The sequence below is a fragment of the Gigantopelta aegis genome, chromosome 10 (assembly GCF_016097555.1).
Source record: "Gigantopelta aegis isolate Gae_Host chromosome 10, Gae_host_genome, whole genome shotgun sequence".
In the NCBI taxonomy this organism is placed as follows: domain Eukaryota; kingdom Metazoa; phylum Mollusca; class Gastropoda; order Neomphalida; family Peltospiridae; genus Gigantopelta; species Gigantopelta aegis.
Genome location: NC_054708.1, coordinates 30,525,013 through 30,545,057, shown reverse-complemented (window position 1 = coordinate 30,545,057; position 20,045 = coordinate 30,525,013). Strand labels below are relative to the sequence as shown.

Sequence of the window (20,045 nt, the reverse complement as noted above, 5' to 3'; positions counted from 1 at the left end):
TCGTATACTCTTGGCATAATCTCGAATGTTTTCAAAAAAAATTCAAATCACTGGCATGATTTTGCAAAAAAGGTTTTGATTGGTCAAATGAAAGGTCAACTGGACATGAGCTCCAACGGGGTGCTGTTAGATCCACAGGTAACAGTAATTAACCAGTGGAGCTAATTTTAATTTGATTGGTACTGGGAGAGACCATGAAACCGAGACCGAAAGACAAAGACAGCGAGAAGGCTAATAAGTTGTATAACTTGTGTCTAATCCATTTGTTCTCTAACAAACAATAACATGTCTCAATGAAAGACAGTGAGAGAGAGAGAGCTACAGGTCAATTTCATTTTCTAGACAAAACAAATATTATACAGAAACGTTTTGACTAGAATAACATCAGAACTTCAACTATAGATTGTGTATATATGCATATATCTAACACCGGGTGTACATGTATTTTGGTGCTACTTAGGCCCCACAAATACAGATGGAAACGCACGTACGCACACACACATGCATGCGAACGCACACACACATTTACACATAATAAGCTGGCATGTATATTTAAATTATACACCAGGACCCCGTTCCACGAAGCGATCTTAGCGCTAAGATCGCTTTAAGTGTATAAAGGTAGCTATGCACTTAGGTAATCTTAGGGCTAAGGTCGTTTCGTGGAACGTGGCCCTGTTATATTTAAAAAAACATAAAAATAATAATAATAATAATAATAATAATAATAATAATAATAAAAATATCGGGAAGGAGGATGCGTAGGACGCAGTTATGAAACCTGTAATTTTATAGTCCGTCCCACAGGGAACGCCTTTTTATCGTACTATGGAATTTACTACAAATTATTTATTTCGGAACCGACTGATTTCAAAATTGCACACAAAAATAATAGTTTTGTCTTATTTCCAAAACACTTTTACGTGTCTTCTTACGTGAAACCAAACTGACGTTATTTACAAAAAAAAACATTTTTATAGAATGATGGGACGGACTATAGTTTAGAAGTTCTCTTGTTGTCCATTTGTTCAGACTCCTCTCTATTGTTCTCCAGTTATTGCTTTTACTGCTCCCCCACCCCACCCCGTAATTATTTTTGGCTAGCTACGGGCCGCCAGGAGTGCTAGTTATGGGTGTTAAGGAGACGCCATACGATACCAGCGTCTCGTACGGGAATAACCATGAACATAACCAATTGCACAGCAACCGATGAAATCATAATCTTTGTCTTGTTAATCGGCTATTCTCGTACAAGGCACTCGTATCGTGTGGAGCCGCCTTTATTCTGAGGCTCGGAGAGTAGTTCAAAGTTAGGCAACGAGTCACGACTCCTCTCCTTAAGGCCAGGACTCACCTCTGGAGAACTGCCGCTGCTAGTTCGCCACCTTAGCCCTGTCATCCCCATCCACTGATACATACACCCCACGCGTGCAATTCATACACCCTTTGCGCCTCCTCCCCACCCCACCCCACCCCCCCCCCCTCCGCTCAGCACACTGACATACATTGAGCGTGTCAATCATCGTCAATGTGTTCATCATCGACGCATGCTATTTTCACAATGAACGGACTGTTGTGTAGCGGCGAGTTGTTCCACTTGATGAAGACGAGGTACAGTCCGGGCATGGTGACCGAGTACGTGACCTCGTACAGGTTGTCTCCCGTGTACGTCGTAGACGTCTCTGTCACGCAGTGTGGGCGTGGCCCGCGCACCCCGACCATTAGATTTCCTACATCCGGATCTTCCACCCATACCTATAAATTACATTATGAATGTGTAAGTAATTTTGCTTTATACATCTGACATGGAAATAACAGTAATTTAATATTAATTAATAAATATTGTTGGCGACTTGCATGCGAAAATAAATAATTAAAAACAAGGAAAACAGACACAACAAACCAAACAGAACGAACCTCGGCTACTCAACCGACCAAACAGAATACAGAAAGACGCACGCACGCACGCACGCACACACACACACACACACACACACACACAGAGAGAGAGAGAGAGAGAGAGAGAGAGAGAGAGAGAGAGAGAGAGAGAGAGAGAGAGAGAGAGAGAGGGTGGGCTAAATATAGTAATTGCGATTCTAGCAAAAAGTACCAAAAAAGGTTTGTACCAGCTATTGACTATTAAAATGGTAAAATAGTAATGATGCATCTATTTAAAAACAATTACAAAAACAATATGTTTAACTGTCTATAAACTATACAGGAAATGAAACTAAATACAATTGTATTTAGTGTACACTTATACGAAGATAACAGTATAAAAGAAACAAATATATATTATATATGTACCTGAAAATTGTTTTGTATCCCGACGTAACCGTACTTCAGACCGAAACCAGAGGCGACACAACCTTCGGAAATTTCTGAACTAGCCCAATAATCATCCTCCGTGGCGTAACCGTGAATATCCTCATCTGTTTTATCTAGCATATCATCTGGAAAACTTGTATCTGTGTCAACTGAAATGTCTTGTCCAGAAAATCCAAACACGTGAACTAGAGCCGGTTTGCCAGATTCAGTTGCATCAGCTTGGTTTGGCGAAATCTTAACCAGTTCTGCTATAATATCAGATTCGAGTTCTAGATGTGACACTGGTTTGATTTTCGTTTCTTTGGGTGTTTCACATACCACTATGTTTCCTCTATTATGGTTTACTAGCATTGGGTTGCTGCTGATCTGGCTGTCTAGATTTGTGGTGTCATTGGAAAGGGCGAGATCCTGAAATGATCTGATTTCATTCAGAAATTCGTGTCGTTGTTCTGCCAGGACACCAAATCCATCGTAACCTTCTTCAGGCGTAGACAAAGCAGATGGCAGACTCTCATTAAGAGGAATGTTTCCAGTACGTATCACTAGACATTTATTTTGTACAAGCCGATGTTCCAGTACGCCGTCATTTGGTACATGTTGCAAATGGCTTGCATTATCTGGAACTATTTGGTGTTTGCTTTCGGCGTAATCACAGGGCAGGTTTTGAATGTTTTTCACACAGGGGTTTTTAATCATCAATTCAGAATCTGGTACAAAATACGATTTGATTTTATGTTCACTTTCTTTATGTAATTTGGCAGACGGGTTTGGCAAACTGTGACCCTTGGACTTCATACATGCATGTCTTTGTCTCAGGAAATAAGGGGCAGCAGCACTTGGCGAATGTCTGATCTTCGGTATTCTGCTTATCACATCATGGTCCAGGTTTTCGACATCTTGCCGCATGAATTTTGTCTTTGCAAAGAGTTTCCGTTTCTGTTTGAGAATGGACGGCGCACATTGCAGTTCCGAATCTGAGACACACACGGACCCACTCGATCCAGTTCCGGTCTCCTTCGGGCGAACATTCGTCAACGATTCACTCGGTATCCCACTAGCAGAATGCTCGTCGTTCTGAGTCCCATGTTTTGGTAGTATGGTGGAGTCTGTCCTTATCTGTTGATTCGTCGTCCCCGCTTGCATGGTCGGTCTCGTGTTACTGAGGTGTGTTTTAAAGAGTTGATTCAATCCTGCAGTTTCATCTGATATCCCACTGTCGTCCGTTAACTGTCTGGCAGGCCGCATGGCTCCATGTGACTGACTGTTTTGAAGCCAGCGTTGAACTCGACACGTCGGTTGTTCAGATAATGTCTTGTTAATACCAAACTCTCTGCTCGTTTCGATTCTCTGTACATGGGAAACCTTTTCGTCTGGAACCTGGCGTTCATTCTTCTTCGTCGCACGTTTCAAATGGTAGTCCTTTATTTTCCTGGCCATGTCTTCTTCAGACGAGCAAGGGATTCTTCGTCTTCTTCTAACTACCCGCCTGCCCCATTTGGTTTCATTCTTGATTTCGTCTGATGTCACTTGCGTCCACTTGTCTACTGCCCATTTAGGTTTACTCCACTTGAATTCCGAGTGTTTGTCATTGCTACTGGAATGGTTACTGGCGTGTGGCGGTCTCTTCTCGTTGATGTCACCAATCTGCTCCTGTATAACCACTAAGCCATCGTTGCATTTCGAATCTTCTCTTATTTGTAACTTTGTGCACTGATCCTTCGGCTTTGCTGACGGTGAAACGTTCTCAACAGCTTGCGTTTTATTTCTCATGTTTTCGTCAACTAGTGCAGAATGCAGGATCGAATGGGTAGGATGACTTGCGGCTTTCTCAAACCATTGGTTATCATCATGCAAACGTTTGTGATTATTTTCAGTAAGATCTAATTCGGTATGTTCTGTTTTGTTTGATTGTGTTTTTTGATGATCAGATGGTGCATCATTAACCCCAGCCTCTGTGTCAGCACTTAGAAATGAGACCTTCGGCGAGCTATCTTCAGAAAACCTTGTAAATGGGTTCCTTTCAGCTGGCTTTGATCCGAAACTGAACGTCACAGCTCTCTGCAATGCAAACCGATGATCATTTTGTTGTTGCTCAAAGTGTGAGCTCGTAGAAGTTGACGCCATTGTGTTGTTATCGTCTTGTGCTGGTCTCTTACATCTAGTCTGATCAGACGTGTTTGTCATCTCTATCACCTTTGCGATTTCTGCATTGCTCTCGGTATTATTCACGTCCCCATGACGATCACTCGACGAGCTGGTGTTACTGTCGGACAGACCGCCACTGCTTCTCCGGCTGAAGCTGCAGAGGCTAACGGTGTCTGGAGAAAACGGTCTTGCCACTAAACAGTTCGCACTTCCCTTGCACTGTGCTTTGTTGTTGGAGTCGTCACGCGGTATGATTTGCGACTGCGCCCTCGAGCCTTTCTGTTTCCTGTTCCAATCCGAGTCATGATGGTCCAGATCCACGCTGCTGCCTCTCGAGGTTCCCGGAGTTGAATTGTGGTCCGTTATCACGATCTCCTGTCCATTTCTCGTTATCATCCTTTTGATCACCCGCCTCTTTGTCACGGTGTATTGCCGCAATAGTCTCGGTTGGTCTAGCTTGGAAGCGCGTCCTTCTGCGAAAGCGCCACCATGTAGATCCTCATCATCACGATCCACTTCCTCCACGTACGTCCTTCTGTTGAGCATCAGCAGTTTCTTCTTTGACACTTTGTCCCACGAGGTCATCGTATTGGTAACCGTCACCTCAAACGGACTCCCTTGTATACTCTCTCCACTCGAGAAGATGTCTATCACGTATGTGCCAATACTGCTGGGAACATAAGCCACGACAAAGCTCTGGTCGTCAATGAACTGATAGTCGAAAGGGATGATGTTCATCACATCGTCCTCGAGACTTCTCTGTCGGACCACGGTGTTACCAAGCGTGTCCTCCATATAGTGGAACGACGTCTGACGGTCCATGTGTTTGGAACGCGCGTCCTCCTCCAGTCTGTATACACTGCACGTTCTTATATCATTCGGTGATATCTTCGTTATCTTTTCGCAGTTTCTTTCGTTATTCGGGCCACGTATTTCAATATTCAAATCCAACGAGTCTGTAAGAAACAGTAATGAATGTAGTTACTTTTATAGCATTATTAATAGCATCATCTCACAAAAATACAAACCAAACACATGGCCGTCCCTAGTCTAAAATACTATAAAATTAGTTAAGCGCAGTATAATCTTTGGCGGAGTCGGGATTTAGCTCAGTCGGTTGAGTGCTCGCTTGAGGTGCTTTCGTTGCAGGACCGAACCACCTCGGTGTATCCATTCAGCTGATGTTTTTTTCTCGTTCCAACCAGTGTACCACAACTGGACAAAGGCCGTGGTATGTGCCTTCCTGTCTGTGTGAAAGTACAATAAAAGATCCCTGGCTTCATTAGGAAAAATGTAGCGGGTATCCTCTGATGACTACGAGTCAGAATTACCAAATTTTTTACATCCAATAGCCGATGATTCATTAATCAATGTGCTCCAGTGGTGTCGTTAAATAAAAAAAAACCTTTATAATTTTTGGTGAATTTTGCTAGTGTTATATTGTTAGGTTTTGATCACAGGTGATTTGTGAACGTCAGCTGTGTAAACAATGATCATAAATGCAAGCTTTGTGTGCTTTGTAAAACCAAAAACAAATTTATTTTGTACCATGTATTAAAAGAATGCCAAAAATATCTGCTGCCCATTAATTTATTTGAGTATATCTAACAATAAACACAGAATCGAGACACAATAATGGAGAGTCGTCTCCAGCTACAAAAGAGGCATTTTTTAATTACTAAAAGGACATTATTTTTCGGAGGTGGATAGCTGTCCCCTTCTAACCCACCCTACTAGATACGATCCTGAAGAAGAGAAGGGGAAAAAAAGATTTACAAAAACACCCAAACACAACAATAACAACAAAGAAAACAAGAACAAAAACTCTTCTTTTTTTCACGGCGAGGTTTGTCAAAACTATCCCTACTCCTAACCTTAGACTGATTCCTAATGTTTGAAATGAACAAATAATTAGGACCTAGTATTTAGACAGCAATAAAATTACAATGTAGTGGGAATGTTTTGTGTGCCAGTTTCATATTAGCCTTTAACACAAGTATGCCCGCACACGCATACACGAATCAGTAGATAAAAGTGTGTTTTGTTTAACGACCCCACTGGAGCACATTGATTAATTAATTGTCGGCTATTAGATGTCAAACATTTGGTAATTCTGACTAAACCCGCTATATTTTTTTCTAATGCAGCAAGGGATATTTTATATGAACTTTCCAACAGACAGGAAAGCACATACCACGGCCTTTGTCCATTTGTGGTGCACTGGTTGGAACGAGAATAAAACAACCAGCTGAATGGATCCACCGAGGTGATTCGATCCTGCGACGCAAGCACCTACCCACTGAGTCAATAAAACTTGCTCTGGTGGGAGCCGGTACCGGGCTGCGAACCCAGTACCTACCAGCATTATGTCCAATGGCCACCTAGGCCGGTATTTCCACGTCAGTTTTTAACACCAACGTGGGTTTTTTAACCGGCCTCGGTGGCGTCGTGGTTAGGCCATCGGTCAACAGGCTGGTAGGTACTGGGTTCGGATCCCAGTCGACGCATGGGATTTTTAATCCAGATACCGACTCCAAACCCTGAGTGAGTGCTCCGCAAGGCTCAATGGGTAGGTGTAAACCACTTGCACCGACCAGTGATCCATAACTGGTTCAACAAAGGCCATGGTTTGTGCTATCCATGCCTGTGGGAAGCGCAAATAAAAGATCCCTTGCTGCTAATCGGAAAGAGTAGCCAATGTAGTGGCGACAGCGGGTTTTCTCTCAAAATCTGTGTGGTCCTTAACCATATGTCTGACGCCATATAACCGTAAATAAAATGTGTTGAGTGCGTCATTAAATAAAACATTTTTTTTTTTTTTTTTTCCAACGGGGTTTTTTTCGTGAAAGGGGAATAACCTGAAACATAATTATGTAACTATCGAAGTACGTTAATTCTTAAGAGTTACCTCCCTTTTAAAGAAATTGAACATTGTAGTCATTAGTTTGCTTATAACATAATACCGCTTTTTACTTATTTATGGTGCGTCCCACTGGGAACGCCTTTTTTCATACCAAGTTATTTATTTCTGAGCTGATTGATTTGTAAATTGCACACAGAAATAGTATTTTTCTGTTATTTCTGTTATTTCTAAAACACTTTTACTTTTCTTCTTACGTCAAACCACACTGAAATTATTTATTTGATAGAATGATGGGATGGCAGTGGCGGATCTAGAAAATAATAACAGGGGGTGGCTGGATTGGGATCGAGTGAACCGACGGGGGCTGAGCCATGGTGAAGGTTTCGGAGGCATAGCCCCTGAAGTTTCGGTATTCTGGACATTTTAGAGCCTTATTTCACTGATTTTCGAGGATCTAATACTTAATTAATAATTTCATAAAGTTGATAAATTGTTTGCCGTTTTCCTGATTCACAACAAAATATATCGAAAACGATTTAATTTTGTCCTTGTCGATGTAAGTCATACTCGGTTCAATTGTACACCTGATTGACAACGGGCGATGCATATTATTTTCGCTAACAGAATGGCTTTATTTGCATCTTCCTGAACAAAACTTTGAAGTAACAGTATATTTTTGGAATGAAAAAAAAAATTGCCCAGGAAGGGAGGGGGTGGCTAGCCACCCTATTCACCCCCCTGGATCCGCCACTGGATGGACTATAAATTTCAATTAAATGTATTATGTTTCTTATTTAGAATGTATGTTTATTGTCTTCCTACAGGGTTGAAAATTAGCAGTCGCCCGGTCGCCCACCAACGAGGATCGATCCCAAACCGACCGCACATCAAGCGAGCGCTTTACCATTGGGACCGCCCTCGGTGGCGTCGTGGTTAGGCCATCGGTCTACAGGCTGGTAGGTACTGGGTTCGGATCCCAGTCGAGGCATGGGCTTTTTAATCCAGATACCGACTCCAAATCCTGAGTGAGTGTTCCACAAGACTCAATGGGTAGGTGTAAACCACTTGCACTGACCAGTGTTCAATAACTGGTTCAACAAAGGTCATGGTTTGTGCTATTCTGCCTGTGGGAAGCGCAAATAAAAGATCCCTTGCTGCTAATCGGAAAGAGTAGCCAATGTAGTGGCGGCAGCGGGTTTCCTCTCAAAATCTGTGTGGTCCTTAACCATATGTCTAACGCCATATAACCGTAAATAAAATGTGTTGAGTGCGTCGTTAAATAAAACATTTCTTTCTTTCTTTTTTTCCTCAAAAACCAAAAGCAAAAAAAAAACCCACCCCAAAAACACCAGCAGGGGCGCATCTAATTTTTAGTTTGCTTCTATTTAATACGTTTGTATGACATAATACCGCCTTTTTACTTATTTATGGTCCGTCCCACTGGGAACGCCTTTTTTCATACCAGGAAATTTACTACAAGTTATTTATTTCTGAGCCGACTGATTTGTAAATTGCACACAGAAATAGTATTTTTATGTTATTTCTAAAACACTTTTACTTTTCTTCCACGTCAAACCACACTGAAATTATTTATTTTATAGAATGATGGGATGGACTATAAATTTCAAGTTAAATGTATTTTGTTTCTTATTTAGAATATATGTTTGTTGTCTTCCTAATGTTTGTAGTAGTTTAAATTGGTATTCTAAAACAACAAAAGCAAATGTATTTAATCTATAATTTTAGTCGTCAACACGGCTGTATTAGACGGAAAGATCTTGTACGATGGCGGCAAACTCAATATAGTCTTTTGAGTCGGTTGAGTGTTCGCTTGAGGTCCTTGCGTCGCAGGGTCGAACCACCTCAGTGGATCCATTCAACTGATTGTTGGGGGTTTTTGTCGTTCGAACCAATGCACCACAACTGGTCAAAAGACGTGGTATGTGTTTTCCTGTCTTGGGAAAGTGCATATAAAAGATCCCTTGCTGCATTCAAAATTTTATCAGTCCTGGACATAGGCCAGAACCTGTGTCCATACTCTGAATGTGAACGTAAAACCCTATGACCTGACCTGACCTGATTAGGAAAAATGTAGCGGTCTATCTCTCATGACTACGTGTCATAATTACCAAATGTTTGACATCCACTAGCCGATGATTAAATAATCAATGTGCTCTATCGGTATCGTTAAAGAAAAAAAAACCCTTTTCACTTGAACTTTAACCGCGAGTAGTTGATGTCATACTTACCGTTGTTTTCCGTGAATATAGTGAATGTCGCTCTTTTCCCGACAACAGCCGTGGTAAGGCCATGCCCGCGTGCCTCGTAGACGTTGTGTTTTGCATTTTCTTTGGCAGAAGAGTTCTCGTGAGTTGTCTTCGACTTCAGACGTCTTTGATGCCGCCATTTTATCAACTGTACCAGGTGCAGGATGAATTTCTCTGTTTCTGGCCTAGCTGTGGCCATTATGTCCGGACTTATGAACATCTGCGTCAAAATAAAATCTACATGATAAAAAAGTAAAGTAAATTTTGTTTTATTTAACGACGCCACTAGATCACATTGATTGATTTTTTTTTTATCTTATCATCGGCTATTGGGCGTCAAACATATGGTCATTCTAACACTGTGTTTCTGGTCGTCTTAATATTTGTAAAAAGCCAAACTGGATTTTGTCTACAAATAATTTCGTACGTACGAAAAAGTCTTTTTTAGGAAATAAAATGAAATTTAACATAGTACAAATATTAGAACGATCAGAAACACGTTTAATATACAGCCACTAATATTTTATGCAGAAAAAATATATTTGATATTGTGACGGAACATGCTCTTAATTAGTTTTCGCCTGTGGCGATATTAATTGTTTTAGAGGGCCGTGTGCAGTTCCAAATTGCACTTAAGCCCAGATGGGCAACTTGTTACGTGATACCTTTGCGCGACGGTCGTCGAGCTTTTCTAATACACACCTAGCGCAGATGTGGAGGCCAGGTGGCCAGTAGTTACGTAATAACTCCGCTAGTGCTGTTTATGACCAGGGGATTGCTCGCGGAATGGCGACATCAAGTCTGACGATCAGAGAAAGATATGCCGTCTTGGTCGCTGTGGAAATTCAGATGATACGTGAGGTACCGCCTTGTGCCCCCAGGCGATATTCGCTGTCTCTGAGAGTTTTGAATAAATAGCTAGGATTTTACATATATCGAGGATTTTACATATATCGAGGAGAAACATTTGGAAGTATCCAGGGGCACGGACGTCGTCCACTGAACGATCTATATTAGTTCAGACGGGACTTTGGTAAATATATATTTTCTGCTCTGTGTATAACCTTGATGTGATTGATGTGACTTTAAATATTTTAATACTGTATTATACCAATATTATTTAGACGGTGCTGCCGGTCATCTGACGCAGTAATCTGTAGGCTCACTGTCCTAAATAATTATAAAAAGCTTAGCCAGTCATCCTGGAGGACCTAGGTAAACTGTAGGTTATTGTCTTTATTGTGATACCAGTATTAATTCTGTGGTACAAGGTTACTGAATGAGTAGTTAGGGGTTAATTAAATATTAACCAGTTAGGAATAGAGTGTAATTCCTTTATTAATTAAGTTCCCCTGGAAGCGTTTCTCAATTATCACACGTTATTGAACGAGTAGTAAGGGTTAATTAAAAATTAACCAGTTAGGAATAGTTGTAATTCCTTTATTAATTAAGTTCTCCTGGAAGCGTTTCTCAATTATCACACGTGTGGGTGTTGTGTTACGGTGAAGTGATTAGCATATTGTGTAAACTAGACACCTAGAGATTAACTAATTAAGTGATCAGTTCTGGGTTGTTATTATTTGTTGTTGTTAATTAACTACTGCGGCAGTACATTTGTCAGCGTAGGTTAATACAGATTCCAAAGTGTATTGTGTTTTTGTTGTGTTTTCTAGTGAACTAAACGTGCTATAATAATATATACTTTATATAAGATCTTATCTCTGATCATACCTAAAGACGAGCCACAGCGGGTATAACTGCCTGTTACAGAGAGATCTAATAGATATACAGTTAGGAGAGATGTTTGGACAATCGTGTTTCATTCGGTTACGGGTATTATAGGATCCCCGTGACAGATATGTAATTACAGTCGTCTAAACGTCTCTGTTAATTGATAACATCTTAAAAATTGCAGTAAACTCAGGAATGTCCCTTTAAATCGAATATTACATAATATTTTGTATCTAAAAAGTTACCAAAACAACATATCTTTCCTTCGTGTTTGGCGGATTACATTATCGTCAATCAATACAGATAATTATAACTTCACATACTGCTAGTCGATATTTGCTGGATTAATGTATTACGTCGGCATGATAAAAAAAAAAAAAAAAAAAAAAAACCTTCTGCATTGATAGATACTTCTGCGCCATCTTGATTCCAAGCTGACAGTTGCTTTTGCTGTATTCCGACTTCAGCTTCTTTAGCTGCGGACAGAAACCCGGCGACACACCCTCTAACAGGGAGCACAGTGCTATCCCGTCATGCCAACTGTCTGTGAAGTTGTCGATGACAACCCCTCCGGTCATTCCTTGAACCCATTTCAGCAGTACGGCTTTACGTTTTGCATCTTAAAACGAAAAAAAAAAAAATAAAGACTTGAATTTTTTTTATGAATTTAGAACGTTTTAACGAGAAATGATTTGCATTTTATACCTTATAGCGCTTAGTCTAGTAAATATAGGGCTGGATCCAAAACAAGTTGCAATACAAATTTTCTTTACAATTCAAAGCAGGGATGTTCCTTGAACAATTAAAAATGCACAAAAATCTTCCACGGGAAAATATGCCTTATTTGCATAAATCCAAGATGGCAACCAACGTATTGAATTTTGCAATGTGATCGAATTTAGAGAACAATTATAAGCCGTTCAAACATGAAAAATATGCTTGGGTGGATGAGGAAGTTGTTTAATAAATTCCTAGTTTGATCTGACACTTTCCTTAATTTGCATAATTCCAATATGGTTGTTCTTCTTTATGTTGGCGTCAGTGTTGTACCTGATAAAATGATATTACAAATGACATCGGTCCATCTCGGTCTAGCGACGGCGTTGTCGTCTGTAGCCATGTAGTAGAGTTTAGCATGACGTCGTCTGATGATGCTCACGGGGTTGAGGTTCCACAGATGGAAGACTGATGTCAAGCACCACCAGAGTGCGTTTTTCAACGCCAGCCAAGCTCGCTTATTTGTAACCATTTTGTCTGAAATAGAAAACAAAATCAAGTTAAAAATATTAGGCGTCAAATATATAATCATAATGAAAACATATTTCAGTTGACTGACTGACTCATGGTTAGTAGATCCGTATATACGTCTGTTCGTCCGTTCATTCATTCCATTCGTTAACTAATTTACATATATGGCGATGATTGTCTATATATATTTATGGAAGCCTCAATAGCTCAAAAAGGTATCGTGGAAGGTCATTAATCACTGTAGAAAATTATTTCTGTCAATCGTTTTCATTCTGTTTATCATACAGTTGTTATTCTTTTGTGTTTAGTCATTTTTATTGTTTTAATTTGCGATTTACTGATAAAGAAACGTCAACTTTCAAATTTCACTCCTGACCCCAATCGTCCTTCAAGATCTTTGGTGGTCATAAAACCTACTGTAATACTGAACTACCGGTTGTAATGTTTGCCCAATTAATTCACTATTATCATATAACCATTCTCTACAGCTAATATACCTTACAATTTTGGCAATTGTAAATTCTTATTAGAGTTCCCCCTAAGTTTTTGAAGAGTATATATAGATATTCATACATCAATATATACACAAATACATTCATGTACATATACAGATATATATATATATATATATATATATATACATAGATAGATAGATATATGTGTGTATATATATATATATATATATATATATATATATATATATATATATATATATATATATATATATATAGATATATTATATATATGTATATATATATATATATATATAGATATATATATATATATATATATATATATATATATATATATATATATATATATATATATATATATATATATATATATATATATATATATATAAAGCTTTGTGGCCGCAATGGTCCTCGGGTAAATACTGGCTTCCAGTTACCATGGCAAAACGAAGTATATGCAGTAGCAGTATCGTTAACGTTATGTGCAGAAGATTGATTTTTAACGCCAGTGTTCTCTCTCAGTCTCTCGCGGGAAAGTCGCGGAAACAAATGATCGCTCTAATATATATACCTGTGAGTGTAATAATTAAAGTACTGGCCACATGTTCACAATACTAAATAATACATGTCTGTGAGTGTATTAGAAATATTCAATCTATCATTATTGGGGAGTATTCTTCGATTGTAATGATGGTGAATGTGGAATAATCTCTATAATCGAGCAAAGAGGTCCTTGATGATGCACACAATTGCAACCCAGAGTCTTGAGCCATTCTGAGGGGAGGGGGGGGGGGGACATTTGAAAAACTATATGTGGGACAGACGGACGGATGGACAGAAAGACAGACAGACATTCAGAAGGACGGAACGAAAGAAAGAAATGGTTTATTTAAAGACGCACTCAATACATTTTATTTACGGGTATATGGCGTCAGACATATGGTTAAGGACCACACAGATATTGAGCGAGGAAACCCGCTGTCGCCACTTCATGGGCTACTCTTTTCGATTAGCAGCAATGGATATTTTATATGCACCATCTCACAGACAGGGTAGTACATACCACGGTCTTTGCTATACCAGTCGTGGTGCACTGGATGGAATGAGACATAGCCCAATGGGCCCACCGACGTGGATCGATACAGAAGGACGGAGACGAAATCTATAATCCCCTCCGGCTGGACCGGTAGGGGAATAGTAATAACAAACATTCTGAGAGTACTGTTAAAGCAATGCATGTCCCCTACCGGTATGTACTTAGTTCAAGGATAATATCCTTGTCATTTAATGGGTAAATCGCCATGAAATTCAACAGTGCATGACATATATATTTTTGAAATTTCAGCTTAGTATCTTGAGACATTCCGAAAAATAAATTACAGGTTAAAACAAATTTTCGTATCAGTCTTAAGTTCAAGGGCCATAGCTCTGTCAAAAATGGATAAATCGCCATGAAAGTCAAACTTAATCTATAACAGTACTTGATAAAGCTATAGACGAAATTTCATTTTAATATTGAATCAAATAGAATTACATCCCCCCCCCCAAAAAAAAAAAAACTACAAAAAAAAAAAAAAAAAAAAAACAAAAAAACACCTTTAAAAAACACAACAACAAACAAACAACAACAACAACAACAAAAAAACTTTAAAAAACAAACAAAATACCATATATTAAATGCATGAATACATGAACTAACGAATGAACGATATGAATGAATACCAATCTAGGAAATATCAATAGAATGACAAAAATAATTAATAAAACCAAAACAAAACAAATAAAAACGTATTACAGCTAAAAACCACCGTCATACGAACTGGTAAACACATGCACACGCGCCTGCAAAAAGCCCAAAACACACACACACACACACACACACACACACACATACATACACCAAGGTTGAAAATTAACATGAAAACCATGGTTGCCAACAGGGCCAGTTGAAGAAAAATCTTCTCAAATTCAACTAGCCCTCCAATTTAACTGCACAGCGGAAATCAAAAGTAGAATTTTCTTTATTGAATAATAACCATGTATAATAATAACCATGTATATAGTCTATTTGCGTTAAAAGGAAAACGATGAATTGGCGTGTAACTTCATAATGAATAAAGTTAAAATTCATATTAAAAAACATATTATTAAGTTTTAAACCCATACCAAACCAAATAAAAATAATTGAAAAAAGAAAATTCATTATATATAAAAATGGTTCTTTACAAAATAGCATTAAATGATGCAGATTAAATATAATTTTTAATACAGGTGTAAAGAAAAATGCTACAACAGCCAATTTATGCAGCTTCACTTGCATTGTCTCTGAAGTAATCGGTAATACAGTACAAAGAGACTAAAAATAAATTAAAAGGTAGAACTGCGCGTTTTGGTAAATTAGTCTGGAAGTGGCAGTCCTCGTTGTGGCGATGCAAGAGGGATGAACTATCCAGTAAAGTGGCTGTCTTCCTATAGACAAGACATTAGATAATGATTGATGGAATTATCCACTCTTTTGCCAAATACCTATTCAAAAATCGTCTATACCGCAATATCATGATACAGGGGGGAAATAGTAATTAAAGGGACATTCCTGATTTTGCTGCATTGTTAGATGTTTCCCACTAATAAAATAGTTCTACGATTAAACTTACATATTAAATATATTTTCTTGTTTAGAATATCAGTGTCTGTATATTCAATGTGTTTCTGGTCATCTTAATATTTGTAAGAAGCCCAAACTGGATTTTGTCTTCAAATAATTTCGTACATACGAAAAACAATTTTTTTAGGAAATAAAATGAAATTTAACCTATTACAAATAGTAGAACGATCAGAAACACGTTTAATATACAGCCACTAATATTTTAGGCAGAAAAATATATGTGATATGTAATTACAATCGTTAAAAAGTCTCTGTTAGTCGATAACATCTTACAAATTGCAGCAAACTCAGGAATGTCCCTTTAAATAGATTTGCTGTTATATTTTTTTTAATCCTGCAATCAATATAATAATATCAATATAATAATATAATATAAATAATGGAAAGATAATTTCGTACATTTTTCGTACGATTGCAGGATAAATAAAATAAACTGTGTATAAGTTGTCTCTCTTAGCTTGCTTCAGTCCCACCTCGGTTTCGAAGTCTCTGCCCATAAGTTTTGGTAAATGCTACCTTAAAGGGACATTCCTGAGTTTGCTGCATTGTAAGATGTTTCCGACTAATAAAATATTTCTACGATTAAACTTACATATTAAATATATTTTCTTGTTTAGAATATCAGTGTCTGTATATTCAATGTGTTTCTGGTCGTCTTAATATTTGTAAGAAGCTCAAACTGGATTTTGTCTTCAGATAATTTCCCCTGCGCGTGCTTTAACCTCACCGTGGTGCAGGGGTGTAACATTTTCTTTGAAAATGGCCAATACAGCACAAAATTGAAATTTTGAGTAAAAGTCAGTATCTATCTGTGATATTTGTGTTTTTGCACAGTTCTTTACACTGTGATTTTATTTAAATCTTGAATTTTTATATTATGTTGATCATCATTTTATTTGTTTGCATTACCATAGTTTGACACCCAATAGCCGATGTATTTTTCGTGTTGGGGTGTCGGTAAACATTCATTCATTCATTCATTCAAATAATTTCGTACGTACGAATTTTTTTTTTTTTTTAGAAATAAAATGAACTTTAACATAGTACAAATATTAGAACGATCAGATAAAACGTTTAATATACAGCCACTCATATTTTATGCAGAAAAATATATTTGATATGTAATTACAATCATTAAAAATCTCTCTTAGTCGATAACATCTTAAAAATTGCAGCATTATATGTATTTCGTAATACATTTATAGTCCGTCCTATACTCCTATACAATTTTTTTTTTTAAATGATTTCAGTTTTGTTTGACGTAAGAAAAAAAGTAAACGTTTTTTGGAAATAACAACAACAAAAAAAACCCTAAAAAACCCAACCTATTTTGGTGTCCAATTTAGAAAACAATAGCTAAAAAATACATAACTTGTAGTCAATTCGATAGCATGAAAAATGGCGTTCCCTGTGGGATGGACTATAGATTCTTATGTAATGCCCGTTTCATTATTTCCGCCGTAAGTAACAAACTTTTTGGCAGTCTACAGCAGTCATTTCCAATTGAAATGTTACAAAAATGGTTAGATAAAACAGAGGCGCATACAAGGGTGTGGAGGACAAGGGACACGTCCCCCATAAATATATTCAAGTGCCTCTTTTTGTTGACAGGCCTCGGTGGCGTCGTGGCAGGCCATCGGTCTACAGGCTGGTAGGTACTGGGTTCGGATCCCAGTCGAGGCATGGGATTTTTAATCCAGATACCGACTCCAAACCCTGAGTGAGTGCTCCGCAAGGCTCAATGGGTAGATGTAAACCACTTGCACCGACCAGTGATCCATAACTGGTTCAACAAAGGCCATGGTTTGTGCTATCCTGCCTGTGGGAAGCGCAAATAAAAGATCCCTTGCTGCCTGTCGTAAAAGAGTAGCCTATGTGGCGACCGCGGGTTTCCTCTAAAAACAGTGTCAGAATGAACATATGTTTGACGTCCAATAGCCGATGATAAGATAAAAAATCAATGTGCTCTAGTGGTGTCGTTAAATAAAAGAAAGTTTACTTTTTACTTTTTGTTGAATTTTTACAAAACATTTCATTGGGATGCCGTTTTCACGCGTTGGTCCATGTGCCACTTTCACCTTAGTCATCCCCCCAAATACACGTATACATACATACATTCATACAATATATAGATATTCCTACATCAATACATCAATACATACATACATACATACATACATACATACATTCATACAATATATAGATATTCATACATCAATACATACATACATACATACATATATTCATATATACATACATACATACATACATATATTCATATATACATACATACATACATACATACATACATACATACATACAGAATGCCAGAAAGGATTTAATTATCCCCTGCGCCAGTGCGTTAATATCTATATATGTAACAGTCAACCTCGACATACATACAATATATAGATATCCATACATCAATACATACTAGCCAGTGCCAGGTCTGCCCACTGTTTCATGCACGTAAGCGGGATCGACCGCGTAACTTGTAGGCCCCATGCATATGGCTGAGTAACGAGAATCCATTTTTATGAATGCCTCAATAGTTCAGAAGGTATCGTGGCAAGTCTACAATTTGCGGGCGATTCGGTGTCATAGGTTCGAGTCCCAGCAACGGCATGGAACAATGTGTGAGGCCAGAAAGGATTTAATTATCCTTTGCGCCAGTGCGTTAATATCTATATATGTAATCGTCAACCTCGACATACATACAATATATAGATATCCATAGATCAGTATATGAATACATACATACATGAATACATTCATGAATACATACATACATACATACTATATATTTATATATATATATATTATATATTATATATATATATATATATATATATAATATATATATATATATATATAGATATATATATATATATATATATAGATATATATATATATCATATATATATATATCTATATATATATCTATATATATATATATATATATTATATATATATCTATATAGATATATCTATAGACTGACTATATATATATATAGAGAGAGAGAGAGAGAGAGAGAGAGAGAGAGAGAGAGAGAGAGAGAGAGAGAGAGAGAGAGAGAGAGAGAGAGAGAGAGAGAGAGAGAGAGAGAGAGAGATATATATATATAATATATGTAGTCGCCAAAAAGGCTGCAAACTCAAGGTAATCCCTTTAAAATGGACACATATTGCTCGACAAAATAATTACTCGTTAACAAATATAATATATGTTCTCGGTCTTACCGTATATTCTGAAAAAAACTCTTTGGCCCAGACACAGCTAGCTGATCACCGAATAGTTCAAAAATTCTCTTAATAATAAACTTTGGTAAAACTACATTAACATTACAAAAGTTTTCCATATCCTGTTGCAAACCAAACTGGCGAATATATTGTAATTACTATTCTTAAATAGTATATTATGAAGTAGTTCTGTTCATAATTATAATAATACGTTTGTTAAGCCTTCTATTATTCTTATCTACACACGTCTGCTTCACCGTCCAAAAACCGTCTTCCACGAAAACATTTTTAATGAACTCTATCTCATCTTCGCATTTTACATCCGTATTATGACTGTAATTATTTCTCAACCCCAAGAAAAAATAATTACACTCTATACGATTTCTACTGAATTCTGAACATAATGATCATTGACCTATCATGGTCATTTCTGGACTATAAACCACCTGGACATAACATAATGATGACAACAGCGGGAGAAAAAACAACAAAGGTTATCAGGTCAAGGTCACGGAATTACACAATATTCGAATTCTCACCTGCTCTTCGTTTCTGCGCACTCTGCGCGCTCTGCCGTCTGCCCCTCGCGGCATCACTCTGTTCCTCCAAGATGGACTTCATCTTTACCAAGGGCTTCATCTTGCCTGGGAACCACGCCTGTACTACTGGTACACGGCAACGCGAGAAATCATGTCTTGTGTCATCGTGTTATCGTGTAGGCTCTGTTATTGATCTCTCTCACGTTTCCTGTCTAAATGATCGGATCGATCGATTCAGCAGGTGTGCTGTGCTGCGAGTCGCCGTGTTTATGAAAGAAAATTAGCCGCCAGGAGTTTTAATCAGCGGCGGTGATGTCAACCATGTTCGTGAATATTGATTAAATTTAATGTTGTTTGTTTTAATACGGTATTCTATGTCTGACTGTGTGTGTGTGTGTGTGTGTGTGTGTGTGTGTGTGTGTGTGTGTGTGTTTGTTTGTATGTGTCCACAAAATTAAGCCCTAAGTTCAACCAGCGAACGTTTCGGTAACAAACCAGTCTAGCGGGATCGGTCTGGCTGAAAGAAGCCCAGAAATGGGTGTGGTC

General features: G+C 38.0%; 1 protein-coding gene across 1 annotated transcript; it reads right to left on the bottom strand.

The window, feature by feature from the left end:
* Window positions 1–1,500: 1,500 nt before the first annotated feature.
* LOC121384430 lies at window positions 1,501–19,654 on the bottom strand. The gene is made up of 6 exons (XM_041514824.1): window positions 19,500–19,654; window positions 12,385–12,588; window positions 11,727–11,953; window positions 9,586–9,823; window positions 2,308–5,429; window positions 1,501–1,755 (listed from the first exon to the last, which is right to left on the bottom strand). Exons 1-6 carry the CDS (start codon window positions 19,597–19,599, stop codon window positions 1,516–1,518), a joined length of 4,131 nt encoding a protein of 1,376 aa, XP_041370758.1. The 5' UTR covers window positions 19,600–19,654; the 3' UTR covers window positions 1,501–1,515.
* Window positions 19,655–20,045: the final 391 nt, after the last annotated feature.

Bases quoted from the DNA above. Each gene is read 5' to 3' on its own strand.
- LOC121384430 (XM_041514824.1), bottom strand. From the start codon at position 19,599: ATGAAGCCCTTGGTAAAGATGAAGTCCATCTTGGAGGAACAGAGTGAT. The intron at 11,954-12,384 runs GTACAACACTGA...TTTCGTTTTAAG, and splicing joins TTGTAATATCATTTTATCAG to ATGCAAAACGTAAAGCCGTA. The intron at 1,756-2,307 runs GTACATATATAA...TGTAATTTATAG, and splicing joins GGATACAAAACAATTTTCAG to GTATGGGTGGAAGATCCGGA.